This window comes from Camellia sinensis, unplaced genomic scaffold (assembly GCF_055761805.1).
Source record: "Camellia sinensis isolate YWXY unplaced genomic scaffold, ASM5576180v1 Unanchor10, whole genome shotgun sequence".
Lineage (NCBI taxonomy): Eukaryota > Viridiplantae > Streptophyta > Magnoliopsida > Ericales > Theaceae > Camellia > Camellia sinensis.
Genome location: NW_028128988.1, coordinates 5440390 through 5455663, shown reverse-complemented (window position 1 = coordinate 5455663; position 15274 = coordinate 5440390). Strand labels below are relative to the sequence as shown.

General features: G+C 36.5%; 1 protein-coding gene across 6 annotated transcripts; it reads right to left on the bottom strand.

The window, feature by feature from the left end:
- Positions 1–277: 277 nt before the first annotated feature.
- Positions 278–13140, bottom strand: LOC145814398 (uncharacterized). 6 transcript variants are annotated; one of them, XR_014357686.1, is made up of 5 exons: positions 12575–13140; positions 11707–11751; positions 10252–10428; positions 9807–9963; positions 278–493 (listed from the first exon to the last, which is right to left on the bottom strand). XR_014357686.1 is itself a non-coding variant. In XM_082911181.1 (5 exons), the coding sequence occupies exon 5, from the start codon at positions 9003–9005 to the stop codon at positions 7971–7973; it is 1035 nt and encodes a 344-aa protein (XP_082767307.1). In that variant the 5' UTR covers positions 9006–9241; positions 9807–9963; positions 10252–10428; positions 11707–11751; positions 12575–13140; the 3' UTR covers positions 6754–7970. The 6 variants fall into 6 exon arrangements, 3 of the variants coding, with proteins under 3 accessions (XP_082767307.1, XP_082767309.1, XP_082767308.1); XR_014357685.1 differs by having other exon boundaries at positions 10994–11751; positions 12575–13100; XM_082911181.1 differs by lacking the exon at positions 278–493 and adding an exon at positions 6754–9241.
- Positions 13141–15274: the final 2134 nt, after the last annotated feature.

The window sequence follows — 15274 nt, the reverse complement described above, 5'->3', positions numbered from 1 at the left end:
AGGGGTGCTCGCGGTTTAGCGGTTCGATTGTAGCCAAACGAATCTCAAATCCGCCATCTGTCCACCAGATTAGCGGATTGGAGAAAATCAATCTGCAACCGTCCGCTCATCATCACGCATCCGTTCAAAATGCGGCGGATCGATTCAGTTCGGTCGGTTTTGACGGATCGGTATATCTGCTGCTCACCCTTATAAATCGTGAATAAAATATGAACAAAACTAATATCTAAAATATAATCAACATTATTTGTACAAAAATTTCCTTTGAATCGCAATATTGATCACATATGAATAGCTAATAATCTCATATATTTCATAAACCAAACTCGAATGTTGGAAAAATATATACAATGAAAATTAAGGAATAAAAGGTTCCTTTAATGGGATTACACAATAAAAATCTCATTAAAAAAATAAAAAAATAAAAACTTAAAGTTCTTGAATATTTTGTCTTCTTTGACCATATTTTTCATTTATCCCAGCAATTTCTGACCTAAATAATGAAAATACAAATTAGTTCAGAAGTCGCTAGAAGTATAGAAAAAAACTTACTCATTTGTTCAAAATTAAAGAAAACAAAAATTAGAAGAAAAAAAGTCTACAAAGTTTATAGGATTTATCAGAGTTTGAATTAATCAACTAGACTTGAAATAACATCGTCCAAATACATCAACTAGATAGGTAAGGGAAAATATAAGGGATTGTTTGGGATGATCTAAATAAGTACACTTTTTGTCTTTTTACGAAAAGATGTGCAAAAAAATAGAGAATTGATGTGATGAAAAAAAGATAAAAACATAAAAAGATGGATTATTTTAAAGATGCCAAACTTGGCCAAAATTCTTGATAAGTGATCTAAGAACAAAGAAGAACAGATTAAAATGGAGAGAGAGCTGAGCAATACACTATACAAAATAGGGATACTTGGTGTTTTGTTGACATGTCAAGCATTTTCCAAGAAAAAGAATATCACAGAATCACATTACTCTCTTGATTAAGATGCAACACGATTTAGAGTCTCTCTAGACAACAGCCCTTGGAGTTGGGACCAACGAAATAATTCAACTCCATCATGTGAAAAATGAAGAAAGGATAGTTCATATAAAAATGAATTAGGGTTCAGGTTAGGGATGAAAGAGCACTAACGTAGTGCTTGGCCAATCCCAAAATAATACAAAAGCCTCAACTTCAATACACTAAAATTTCATTGCTTCAGCTGGCAATAACAGATGATTTTGTCCCTAGTTAGTGCTTAAGTTGATGATAAAACTTAACCATTTCCATTAAATAAATAATAAATAGAACAAAAACTAAGGTTATTAAAAATCAATACCAATTGAAGTAACTGAGTAGATAAAAATAACAATCTTATGCTTGACAAAGGGAAAGGGTCATGAACTTTAGAAGATGAAAAGGTGGTTCATTAATCTCAGAACATGGTGCTATATAAGGAATGAATCATAGAGGAAGGAATGAATCACAGTGGGGGTGAGATTTCAATTCAGAAGTTACTTCTAACTTTGACATAAAACCCGGCTATGTTTGCCATTTTCAGAGTGTTGTGTTACAATTATTACCTCCTCTTTGATAAGGGGAGAGAGAAAAAAAAAAAAAACAACAACAACAACAAATATACTATGATTAGCGTAAACAATCTCTAAAACATTATGATTAAGCAAGAAGCTGAACAGAGGCACTTCATTTAAACCAAAAATGAAAAGGTATCAACATGAAGAAAGAGCACATGAGATCACCATACACTTGGTAAATTTATATATGTATATTTTGATCAACCAAAACAACTTCATTGATGAGAAAAACCTTACAAGAAAGGAAGGGACACACCAATAAAGAGGGGGGGGGGGGGGGGGGGGGATGATGCAAAAGCGTTCATAGTTAAACAGCCAGCACCAAACCAAGCATCTGTTGATGAGGGACCAACAGATACACAAATACACAACAGCAGAGCTAGCAAAAAAACAATCAGCACAGAAACAGTAAGCATAGCTATCAAGACAGCAGTGCTAGAGCATAACAAGCAGATGCACCAGACACAAATACACAACAGCCAAGCTAGCAACAAAGCAATCAGCACAGATACAGTAGAGCATAGCTATCAAGACAGCAGCGCTAGAGCAGAACAAACACAGACACCAGATTTAGCAGATGCACCAGAAACAAGCAGCACCAGCACAGATACACCAGATTAACAGATGCACCAGGTCAAGCACCAAGGTAACAGCAGATACACCAGAACAGCAGAAATTAGCACAAATACACCAGAGCAACACACAGAACAGAGGCAAACACACTTAACAGCAGAACAAGAGCTGACTGAGGTTGTGAACAATATCATACCTAGAGTAAGAGAAACCTGGGAGGTTGGATTTGGCCCACATAGCCACTCTCCATTTGACAGTAACACTCAAATCCTTTAGATTAGGCTGACTCCCATTGAAGATACAATCATTCCTGATTTTCCAAATAGACCACAGCATAGCCAATGGTACTAAATTCCAGAGCTTCATAATAATCTTTTTGCATTTGAAACCCAACCACCAGTGTAACAAATCCAGAATTGAAGCAGGTGTTGCCCATTTCAAATCCCACCAAAGTAACAATTCAGTCTAGGACTCCCAAATGCCACTGCACAGCAGAAAAATATGATTCAATGATTCAGGTTGATCTTTACAAAAGGGGCAGACATTACTTGAGCTACTGCTAAGTACTCCAATACTTTGCAGAAAATCCGTGGTTTTAACTCTACCCTTCCAAATCAACCAGCCCAGAAATTGGACTCCAGGAGGAGCCACATTACCCCATAATAGCTTAGGGATCAACAGCTTAGGCCCATGATGAGCTTCCAACTAGAATCTTATTGAAGCAACTGTGAACTGTCCAGATGAGAACCTCTGCCACCTAAGAGAACCTGGGAGGATTGCTCTCAGGCATGGTGCCTCGGATAGCAGGAGATATAATCTATTAACCTCATCATCCTCCCAAGACCTTAATAACCTCCTGAAAGATAAGTTCTAGCCCCCTGAAAATTCCTTTCTGCGCACAATATATTCCAGAGATTGTTCCTTCTCAGTAGACAAACTGAAAAGCCTAAGGAACTCATCTTTAAGTTTAGTATTCCGCAGCCATTTATCCAGCCAAAAGTGCACTCTCTTACCGTCACCCGGTATGATTTCCATACTAGACAGGAAAAAAATCATGTAACCTGGATTGACCTCTACCCCAGAGAGAATTCCTTTCCACACATTAGACACCCTCTCAGGAGGCTCAAGATTAGGTAGCCAACTCCCTCCTACAACTCCACACCTGCTATTAATAACCTGCTTCCATAATGCCTTATCCTCCACCCTATATCTCCACCACCATTTCATGAGTAGACTGCTATTCATTTCCCTCAAATTCACAATCCCTAAACCTCCTAGCATCTTACTGGTTGTGACAGACTTCCATCTAACAAGATGCACTTTCCTTTTTTGTTCAGAGCTCCCCGACAAAAAAGTTGCTTGCAGTCTATCAATAGTTTTCGCCACACCTGCAGGCAATTTGAATAAAGATAGATAATAACATGGGAGATTGGATAGGACAGATTTTATCGAGGTTACTCTACCAGCAAAAGAGAGCAACTTTCTTTTCCAGAGGGCCAATTTTGACTTTATTTTATCCACCACAGGTTGCCAAGATTTTATTCGTTTAGTATTAGCCCCAAAAGGTAGCCCTAAATACTTGATTGGTAGTTTTTGGCACTGACAGTTGAGTTTGGTTGCAAAAACTTGGCTAAGAGCTTCATCAATACCTATACCACACAGCACACTCTTATGGACATTAATTTTCAAGCCTGAAATAATCTCGAAGCATCTAAGAATTCTCTTAATAGTCACCAACTCTGCCTCTTCTACTTCACAAAAAAGTAAGGTATCATCAGCAAATTGTAAGTGAGTTAACTGAATCTTAGATTGGCCCACTGAAACACCCTTGATTAACCCCATTTCTTTTGCTCTTACCAACAAGAAGTTAAGGCCCTCAACTGCAATATTAAAGAAGAAGGGGGAAAGAGGGTCTCCTTGCTAGAGCCTTTTACTAGGAGAGAATTTATCAGTTGGAGAACCATTAACAAGGATAGAAATTCTGGCTGTGGTCACACACTCTTGCATCCAAGTAACCCATAAATCCCCAAAACCAAAATTGGTTAGCATAGACCACAAATAATTCCAGTTAAATGAGTCATAAGCTTTTTCAAAATCTAATTTAAGAATAATCCCCTTCTTATTGTATTTCTTCCACCAATCCACTACCTCATTAGCTATCATGATACCATCAAAGATATGTATGGCGACCACCTATGAAAGCAGATTGTACTTCACTAATAATACCTGGCAACACCAAACTAAGCCTATGTGATAAAACTTTGGAAAGGATTTTGTATGCAAGATTCACTAAACTAATTGGTCTAAAGTCACCGAGACTCAAAGGATTGAACAACTTGGGGATTAGGGCAATGAAGGAACTATTCAAACCTTTAACCAATTTGCCATTGGAATGGAACTCTTGCATGAATTTGAATACATCTTCCTTCATAACTTTCCAACACTTTTGGACACAAGCCAAATTGAAACCATCTGGCCCAGGGGCTTTGTTCCCGTTGCTTTCCTTCACCACCCTCCAAATTTCTTCCATGCTAAAATGAGCTTCCAAGACCTCTCTTACCTTGGTTGAGCTTAGAGTCACAAAAGATCCAGCTCTTTTTGGTCTACAAACCCAATCTTCTGCAAAAGCTGTGGAGAAATGCCTCAATACTTCTTGTTTGATCATCACAGGTTCATCAGAGCCAACTCCATTAATCAACACAGAGTCCAACAAATTTCTACTTTGCCTTTTGCTTGCAATGATATGAAAGAATTTGGTATTCTTATCCCCATTATGTGCCCAATTCAATTTGGATTTTTGGAACCAAATCCAATCATTCCTCTTTCTTAACTACCAAACCAGTATTCACCCAAAAAACAAACTTCCAAACCAGACTACTAATTTTCCTCCAATTTGTTGTTTCTTGAGTACCGAGTGGTCTTAATTCTGCTAATAGATCTACAGCATGGACATCATCTTTTGCCTTCTTCAGTTGATTCACCACATTCCCAAAAAACTTCGACATTCCATTTTTTCAACTCCAATTTCAATGCACTGAGCTTCCTCATCAATATATAGCCAGCCCATCCTTAAGCAGAGGATTCAACCCAGGACTTCTCCACTGTTGCTAAGAAATTGGAATGGAGAACCCAAGCATTGATAAATTTGAAAGGCCTAGGACCCCAGTTTCTCATATCCTCCATAAGCAGCAGGGGACAATGATCAGATACTCCCCTAGGTAAGCCCCAAAGTTTGAAACAAAATTTCTTCAACCATATTGGCTCCATAAGAAATTTGTCAATTTTACTCCATCTCTGACCTTCCATTGAATTGTACCAAGTGAAATTTCTACCAAGCAAACGGATATCCACTAATGCCAACTGGTCAATGAAGTTGTTAAAGTCTAGCATACCTTTGTCCCTCCTATTACATCCTTTTCTGTCAGCCATGAACCTTATTTCATTGAAATCCCCCCCCCCCTCCCCCCTATACACCAGGGCTTCAGAAAATGCTGCTTAAGATTGATGATGGAACCCCAGAGCTTCCTTCTATTAACAGCATCATTAGGTGCATAAATGTTAAGAACAACACATTCAAAAAGATCATGAGTGGTACCTGATAGTAGCATGAGATTTCTGGTGCTACAGCAATTTGACAGTTTGAACACATCTGGATTCCAGATACGTAACAGTCCTCCTGAACTTCCTTCAGCATCCACTGCCAAAAATTCCATATTATCCCATGGCCATACTGACTTTACATCTCTGACTTGTATATTGTTTCTTTTGGTCTCCTAAAGTAGTATATCAATCTTTCTATCTTTAACAACAGTTTTGATTCTGCACCGTTTCTCCACCCTTCCCAAACCTCTAAGGCCCCGTTTGTTTTGGGAGACAGAATGGGGGGGATTGATAGTGGGGGGATTGATAGTGAGGGATTAATAGTGAGGGAATTAATAGTGAGGAATTGTAAAATTATTTTTATATAAAATAATAAAACAAATAAAAAAATATAAAAAAATAAACATTATATTTAAAAAAAAATTCCCAATATATAAAAAATAAAAATAATAAAAAAATTTCTAATCCCCTCACTATTTTTCTAATACCATCTCTACCTCCTCCTTACCAATCCCCCTTCTTCCTCCTTGCTAATACCAAGGGATTACTAGCTATGAAGCATGGACACGGCAGATTTCATGCCGTGGCAGTGTCAGATACGGGGACACGGGGACACGTCGGAGACACGTACGGGACACGCCGCGTGGCGTGTCCCTTTAATTTAATTATTTTTTTGCAGGGGACACGGTGGAGACACGGCGGAGACACGCGTGTCCACCAAATCTGGACACAGAGAGCAAAAAAGAAGAGTAAAGGAGAAGAGTAAAGGTCTTGAAACAAACCTGGACTTCGATCCAGTCCAGTCGGCTCGCCGGTGACCTCCATGACTTCGATCCAGTCCAGTCGACTCGCCGGTGACCTCCATGACTTCGATCCAGTCCAGTCGACTCGCCAGCGACCTCTATCACCTTCGACTTCGACGAGCTCTCTCTCTCACCTTCTCTCCCTCGCGATCGCGATTGATCGCTTCTTCCTCTCTCTCTCTCAGTCGCGTCTTTATCTTCTTAATCTGCTGGATTCATATATGTATATAATATATAACTATTATTATAATCTGCTGTATATATATAATATAACTATTATTATTATATTATAATAATAACTGAAAGTATTATTATTATAATAGTATAAAGGATGCCACAGTTATTATTATATAACTATTATATTATATATACTTATACATATTAATAAAAATAAATAAATATACTTATACATATTAATAAAAATAAATAAATACGTATATAAAATAAAATAAAAAAATTAATCAGAACATATTACTTAAAAAATATAACAAATAAATAAAATAATTAATATGTATTAAAATAAAAATATTTATAAAAAAATTAAAAAATTTGCCGTGTCCCCTGCCGTGTCCGTGTCCCCATTTTTTAAAAATTGACGTATCCCGTGTCCGTGTCCGTGCTTCATAGATTACTAGTCCCCTCCCTATCTCTCAAAACAAACACCACATTCTCAATCCCCTCCTCACTATCAAACCCAATCCCCTCCCCATAACCCCAAACAAACGAGGCCTAATATTCCAGGATAACATCTTCATTACAAACATTCTCAGTGCAAGAACCCCCAGCTGAAAGACCTCCTAAGTGCGGCCATCCACCAAACTTGGATCACCACCTGCTACTCTTTGTGCATCTCTGACTTCCATATCAACCAGTTTGCTCATCACTTCAGATTCCTTGCCTTCAAACTTAATGCCCAGCGACTTTCCAAGATGTATGGTGTCTTGGGCTTCATCGAGTAACTTTCTCCTCCTTCTACTAAGTCTACTTAATTGATTTTTTTGCGAAATTGATAGGGATATAGCAGCTGCAGCAGCCCTAAAGATTGTCCCTCTTTGGAAAAAATTGGGAAAGGGTTGCCCCTTGCAATTAGGTCTTCTCTTCCCTTTGCTTCTACCACCTGGACCACCACTCGGCAATTGAAGAGAGGAGATGATTAAGGTACTTTAAGAAGAGCCAGAGCCATCTGTACTATTCAAGGCTTGAGCCAAATGAGTGCTAATGAAGTTTGAGGCATGTGCTGTAAAGTTACAGCTGGGTGTAAGCACATCAGAAGGCCCAACACCACACGTCCTCTGTTGGGCTTCTCCAATAACCACCTCTAGATTGATATTGGGCCTCTCCTTCAGACCCATTAATACTTTTAATAAAGCCCGGAGTACAAATATCTTCATCTAGTGCCATGGTTTTACCTACCTCCAACTGTAAATGATGACTCTTTCAACAAGCAACCCCTCAGTCTACTGTTGGCTCCCCCGATTGGTTTTTCAAAACTACTACCTACTACATCTGCTATAGTTTCTGACACCCAACTTTTCTGATCATCTTCAATAGCTTTGTTGCTCTGTGATGGGACTTTTTTACCGTTGGCCACCTCCTTCTCCACGCATGCTCCCACCAAAGTCCCCTCAACCCTGCATCTACCTCCTCCTTCTACCACAGAGCCATGGATATCTCTACTGTTCTGATCTCCCCCATTCACAGATGCTCCTTCAACCATCTGTCTACAATCACATTGATACACGCTCCTCTCCATTACCACAGAGGAGTCCAGATTTTCGCATACTCTCACTGGGTAGTCCTTTCCTTTATTTTTCACCAGCACAATATATTTGATAAAATCCATACAATTGGTTATAATTCTAACCTTACCACATTGAAAGGAGATTCCTCTGGTGTTGTTCTCATCAAATTGCACCACTTCTCCCCATAAGGCACCTAAACTTCTGAATGTTTCAATATTCCATAAATTAAAAGGAATGCCAAAGCAACTAAGCCAAACACACCTCTCTTGATCAATAATTGTTCCAGCTTGCCGTTCTTGTAGAGAATCGCACCAGTCAAACATCCAATCCTTTAATCTCACTTCAAGGCTCTTCATCTCTTGGATTGAATTAAAAGTTAACACAGCTAATCTTCCACTTCCCATTCTGATAACTGTGTCCTGAAGCCCTCTTCCCCTACATTCTTTCACAAAATCTGAGAATGCAAAAAAGAACTTAAGTTTAATGATTAAGTTCTCATAAAGCCAAGCATTCCCAACTTCCTTAGCTTGGATGGACATCAGACTGTTTTGGAAAGAAATCCCCCTTTTCACGACCTCTGCATCGGAACTGAGCCTTGCTGGTTGAAGTCTCTGATGTTGGCCCTGCACGGATCTGATGTTGATATTCGGATAACCCACATGACGAAGAAGAAAGGGCTTTTCTTTGGTTACCTGCATTCCCTGCCCTTTTTGATACTCTGCTCCCTTTACTTTGATTTCCTTATTGTCCCACCATAGACCATTTGCTTTCTACATAGCCACTTCCGCAACCACTGGACAATCAAATCTGACAAACCCAAATATTGAACCGGTGACCTTCCTTCTTTTCATGGGTATGTAGACATCTTTCACTATTCCGAATTTAGTGAAGAGCCCAAACAGTTGCTTCGGATTCATGGACTCTAGGAGCTCATCTACAAAAACAGTGAACAAGCCTTGATGATGGGAATCAAAAACTGGTTTCCTTACTCCTTGCTTTCGGATTATTGGACTCCATCCTCCTAGATCTCGCAGGCTTTTTTCTCTCTTTCAGATTGCTAATTTTCTCTCTCCACCCCTCTTTCTCTATCTTAAATTTTCCAATGCGCAATCTTATAGTGAGTATTTTGTAAAAAAATTTGCAAGAGAAGTCTTGGGAGATAATTCCATATGCAAATTAAATCATGATAGTTGCATGGTAACAAGAAGAGAATTTGGACTAAACAAACTCTATGAACACAAAAAAGAATAAGAACACAAAAGCATGTCATATAATCAGACATAGAATACAGTTCTATGACTTGTTTCTGTGCGCAAACTATTATATGTGTATATATACACAGCTACACAAAGTCACAAACATCTAGGAGTAGGCCGGCACTTTGTAAATCTTCTAATAAACTATATTTGCATTCAAAAAGCCACCTAGAATTGGAGACCTAAAAGAAGTGACAACAAAGCAAAATGGATCAAAGGTCAACAAGATTTGAGTCAACTTACTTGGCTAATAATGCAAAGATATATTATAATTATAGGCAGCTTCCATGCATGCAGCTAATTGTTGGGTATACTAGTGAATGCTCTTGGCGAACTGACGCTTGTAAAAACAAGACTTCAACTCAAGCTATTCAATTTCCTTCTTGGAATTTTGTTTCTCCTATAGAACAAAGAATGATGTCATTAATGAGCACTTGAACAAGTTCAAAAGAACTTCGCTTGTTTACAGCCCTATAACATGAGCACTAGGCAAGCAAATGAATGAAGCATTCACAATCTAAAAAAATATTCATCAACAGCATCAAGTTTCAAAGCTTGAATAAGAATTGGCTAGAACATCTAAAGAATGAGAAACAGATAAAACTATCATCCTGAGTATCTAAAGTCAGTTACAAAAGAAGTGGCAATTCCTATCATTGGTAGAGAGATACAGACTGGAATAGCATACCTAGATCTTCCAGAGCTACTGCTTCAACTGATTATTTAGCTCTCCTTGCTGAGCCGCACATGCTGTAAAGTCGTAGAAACACCAAAGATTAAGTGCATGTCTGTGTATCCAACCCAAATTGCCATGTAACAGATAGCAGCGCACGACCCAACAAGCTACAGTAGTTAGCTGCAAAAACTAGAACACATGACAAACACAAATTACTGAAATCAAAAAGGAAGAAAAAAAATGAGAACCACAAATAAATTTTAGCTAAAGATTCTATAAGTTCAGAGCATCCCCATGAACTATGAAGGGTCATATCGCTGCCCAAAATTAAAAAGGCAATGACACTAACCTACATGCATATAAATATAGACACCTAGATTATACACTGGCATAATGAGATTAAATTATTAGAAAGTTAAAGCACCTAGAACTAATGTAGCATGAACGCTCGACTTCCAGAAAATTAAAAGCTCAAGTCACATATGACACATTTGAAATATATGCACATACTCAATTTATGGTGTACATCAGCCTACCTTGATACATGTTTATTCACTTACAAGAACTTTACCTTCTTATATGAACTAAACATTTCAGAAAATTAAAAAACTCAAATAAAATACCGTACATTGAAATATATGTAAACACTTTAGTCAAACAAATCATAAACCTACCGAATTTAGCATTGTCATGAGTTGTGGTGTACATCAGCCTACCTTGATACATGTTTATTCACTTGTTGTAAGAGCTTTACCTTCTTATAAGAACTAAATATATGCACGTCTCTTGACCTTATTTCTACCACTAGCACTTGGTTCAGGAGAATAATACCTGAATGGGAGCACAAGCCAAAGCACCTAGTTTAGGAGAATTTTGCTTGCCTAGTGCTCATGTTGTTGATGAAATTTGGTAATGCTTCACTCAATGTGATGAAAAAAGTGTTTTTCCCTTGATTTGATAAGCATTTTATGAAAAGGTTGGAGATGGATTTTGAGCAATTTTTCATCAAATTTAAATTTGCTAGGCCAAAAAAAAAAAAAAAAAAAGGTTTAAGGATTGAAAAAGAACTTTTTTAATTGCAGCAGAGCAGACTGCTAATTTTTTACCCTATAATCGTCAACCAAAAAGGTTAATTCAAATATGATTCTTCATGTAAGAAAGGGAACGTGGAATTTGACTAAACTTTGGAAAGAAAAGTAGTCTTACCTAATTAACTGTGGATAACAGATGCAAATACAATGAAAAACTTAAGAGCCATGACAAAGTGACGATTGCATTTATAAGGTAAACTGTCTATCTTACAGCAGCCTTGGCCTCATCCATCGATCTCAAAACTCCAGGTCTGGGCTCCACTTGCCCATTAACAACACAAATCCATTTTCTTGGAAATCATTCATCCAGAATAATCACCCACATAGATGAACTAACAAGTAATCATAAATGAAGAACAAATAAATTCCTACTTACAGCTCCAGATTTGATAATTTCCTTGTATCTTTCAGTCTTCCAATCCTACAAATAAATAACCCTAAAACAGTCCATAAATATAACCAATTAATTGATGATACAGATTAAAAAAATCTCTTCGATTTGGAGGAATTTACAAGAGATTAGCATAAATATAGCCAATTCATCTATGTTAAAGACCATGATCTCTTCCCCCTTTTCCCCCAAATTCTTCTCTCCAATAGGAGAGCTTTAAGAATAATTACGACAAAATTCCTATTGGTAACTTTGAGAAACCCTCTCTTTGCTTACGAAAGAAAGAAACCCTCACTCAACCAATCAGCCTGGCCTGTTTGGTTACGGAAATGTCTAGATAAAGCTGAATCACCCGAAATAGAAAGAAAAGAAATTTTGCTAACAAATATGCAAATCCAACCAATTGACTTACTTAATTGTTTATTTTTTATTTTTTTAAATTTCCTAGAAACCAAAAAACCAAAATCAAAATCCAAACTCAACTACTATCAACTAAAACCACGCAATCAAACAATGATAACATCAAAATTAAAAACACAACTACAATCAGAATTAAAAAATAAAAAATAAAAAAATCAACATTTAATTATTTCGATGTCGGGCAAGGTTTTTAATGAATTGAATTGCAAGTACTTGGAATTTGAATTCCGAAAAAGTTGGGAATAAGAAATGCAAGAATCAAATATTCATGAGTTCAATTGAGTCCCACTTAGGGGATAATGGTAACCTGCTAGGTAAAAAACAAGGTGTTAAAAAGATTTATTAAAGAACTAGTGTTAATAATAAGTTTAATTATATAAAAACTAATTCATAGAATCAGATATATGATTTGTATAGATGGACAAAATTTTACAGAAGTAGAGTTCTGGGGGTCGTCGGGAGCGCCGGAGATAGAGCCGGCGACGGAGGCTCCAGCGGAGCTAACGTTGGAAGAGACAACCTTCAAACAAGAGGAAAAAAACCTCACAGAATTGGGGATGAAGGTGTGCTTGGTCTTGTTGCTTTCTTCATAATCGAAGACTTCTTCAAGTTTCACTGCTCACCGGGACGTTACCGGTAATGATAACTGCTTCGCCGCCGCCGCCCCCTCCTCCCTCCGCCTTCGCCGACCGTTGCCGAAAACTGACGATCAGATACTCCGCGGCGGCAGATTTGGAGGAAGAAGAAGAAATGGTGGTGGCAGTGGAGGTAGGTTTGGTGTTGTCGTGCTCGAGAGAGAGAGAGAGACAGCAGAGTTGAAAAAGTCCTAGGGTTTATAAGGAAGTGTTGGACTCAATCTAAAACAAGATTAGAAATTAGAAATTATTTTATATAAAATCAAGATTGGAAAGATCTATATAGGAGTGTTTGGAATCAAAAGTTGAAGTTAAAATAGCCTTAAAAAAAAAATTAAAAAGAAGCACACAAATCCATTGATTTAAAATAAAAAGAATAATAAATAAATAAATAAATATAGATCTAATATAGCAACAGTGTATGGACAGCCCCATCCTTTCCAAAGTAAACGACAATTTTACCCTTTTAAACCTATTTTGAAAAAAGTTAAGTTAGAGACAAATTTGTCATTTCAGTTTTAAGCATCATTTCAAACACATTTTTCAATACACAATTCAGATAAAAATTTATTATATTTTTTCAAATACAAAAACTAAAATAGCCTACTAAAATAATCAAAAAGCCAATAAACCTCTAAAATAGTCACTTCCCAAATACTCACATAATCACATTTATTTAAGAATTGTGATTATATATGTATATATATTGGGAGGGGAGTTTAAAAATAAATACTATTTTACTCGATTAAATTGAGTGTGATTAAAACATCATATTAATTTTTTTAATCATACTTTTAATAAAAGTGAGATTTTTTTAGTTTTTCTGGTGTAATCTTTAAACATTATTGTATTAGTGTCGAAAGTGGTTGACGAATGAGATCATTGTTGTGAATGTAGCCAATGGCGATGAGAATGAATGACAACGAGACGAGTTTGGAGTGACTTTGCCATCCTCCACCTCTACCCCATATCATATCAGAGGCGGGGATAGGTTAGTTTTATAGTTTTAAAAATAAAAATAATAAAAACAAAAATTATAGGTAATAGTATATTATAGATAATAATTTATAATTAATGAGAGTTAAAATATGTAATACGATAAATAAATAAGTAAAATTGAACATTAAGTATAATATTTTAACATTTTAGTTTTATTATATTAAAAAAAATTGAGATGAGGATGGGGTAGATCGGGATGTAAGAGTAATGGGTGGTAGTTAAAAAGAATGGGAGAAAGAAGAAGAAATGTCATAAAAAAAATTAAATAGAATACAAAACTAACTTTTTTGTGTTTACAACTTTTTGAAAACAAAAATAAAAACCAAATGAGTTTTGTTTATAGTTTTCAAAAATTATGTAAATATATAAAATAAAATAAAAACAATAAATATAAGGGACACTTAGGAGCCAGTCCTATTGACTAGACTTATTTACCTACAAGTTCTGACTGATAAATTTATTACCGTAAATTTATTCATAAAAATAAAAGAGACTAATAAATTTATCACCGAATTAAAACTCAATAGGACAGTCTCCTTAATGGGACTAATTCGTAATTACCTCTAAATATAAACATTACCAAATAGGCCCTAAGGGTTTGGTTTCTCTTGAAATCAAGATCTAGAAGGGTGCCTATTCAGGCTTGTGAGTCTATCATTGGTCCTGTTTTGATAATCTCAATCATTTATTTTGTATGCCACTTCGTCTATATTATCAAAATAAATAAATAAATAATCTTAACTTATTCAATTAATCATATTTATGGTTGGCCTAGTGGGTGATGACTAGGGCCTGGAGGTTTGCACTCTCCCAAGTCTCAGGTTCGAATCCCCTAACCAGCAAATGCATAAATAATATTCGGGCTGTAGGGACTTAGTCTTAAGTTGGCCGAGGATGCCCTACATAACCCCATACATACACACACTATGAAGCCCCTAAAAATTGTATTCTTTTTAAAAACCCTTATGTTTGAATTATTTCCTTAAAGCCTCTTAGTTTCTTGAATTATTTCGAATCTTGTCGGTTAGCATTTTTTTTTAATTTTTACTTTTATCGAAACAGGAATATCCTAGACGAATTAGGTTCCTTAGCCTAATTTAATTTAATTCTACATAAGTAAGATTTCAATACATGAGTTTAATTCCAAGCCCTCACTTTTTTTATTAATTTCAAGAATTGTCCCAAAACTAGTACATGTACTTTTATACTATAGGTATCATCAATCAATTTGAGATCTATACATATATATACTTTGGGAAATGTGTCCATAGTACCTTAATTGAATAAAAAAATGTCCCATCTCCTACCCAATGGCCGGCCACCCTAGGAGATTGTGAGGGGCCTATTTTCAAGAAATTGCAATTATGATATTCTAGAAATTCTAGCACCTAGTACCCCTAAACCTAGGGTTTTGTTCCCAACACTAGTTTCACTCCAACTAGAGACCAACTAGATGTTGTTTAATCCCATGATTAAGTTTCCTAATCACTCCCTATCCC

Bases quoted from the DNA above. Each gene is read 5' to 3' on its own strand.
- LOC145814398 (XM_082911181.1), bottom strand. From the start codon at position 9,005: ATGCAGGTAACCAAAGAAAAGCCCTTTCTTCTTCGTCATGTGGGTTAT.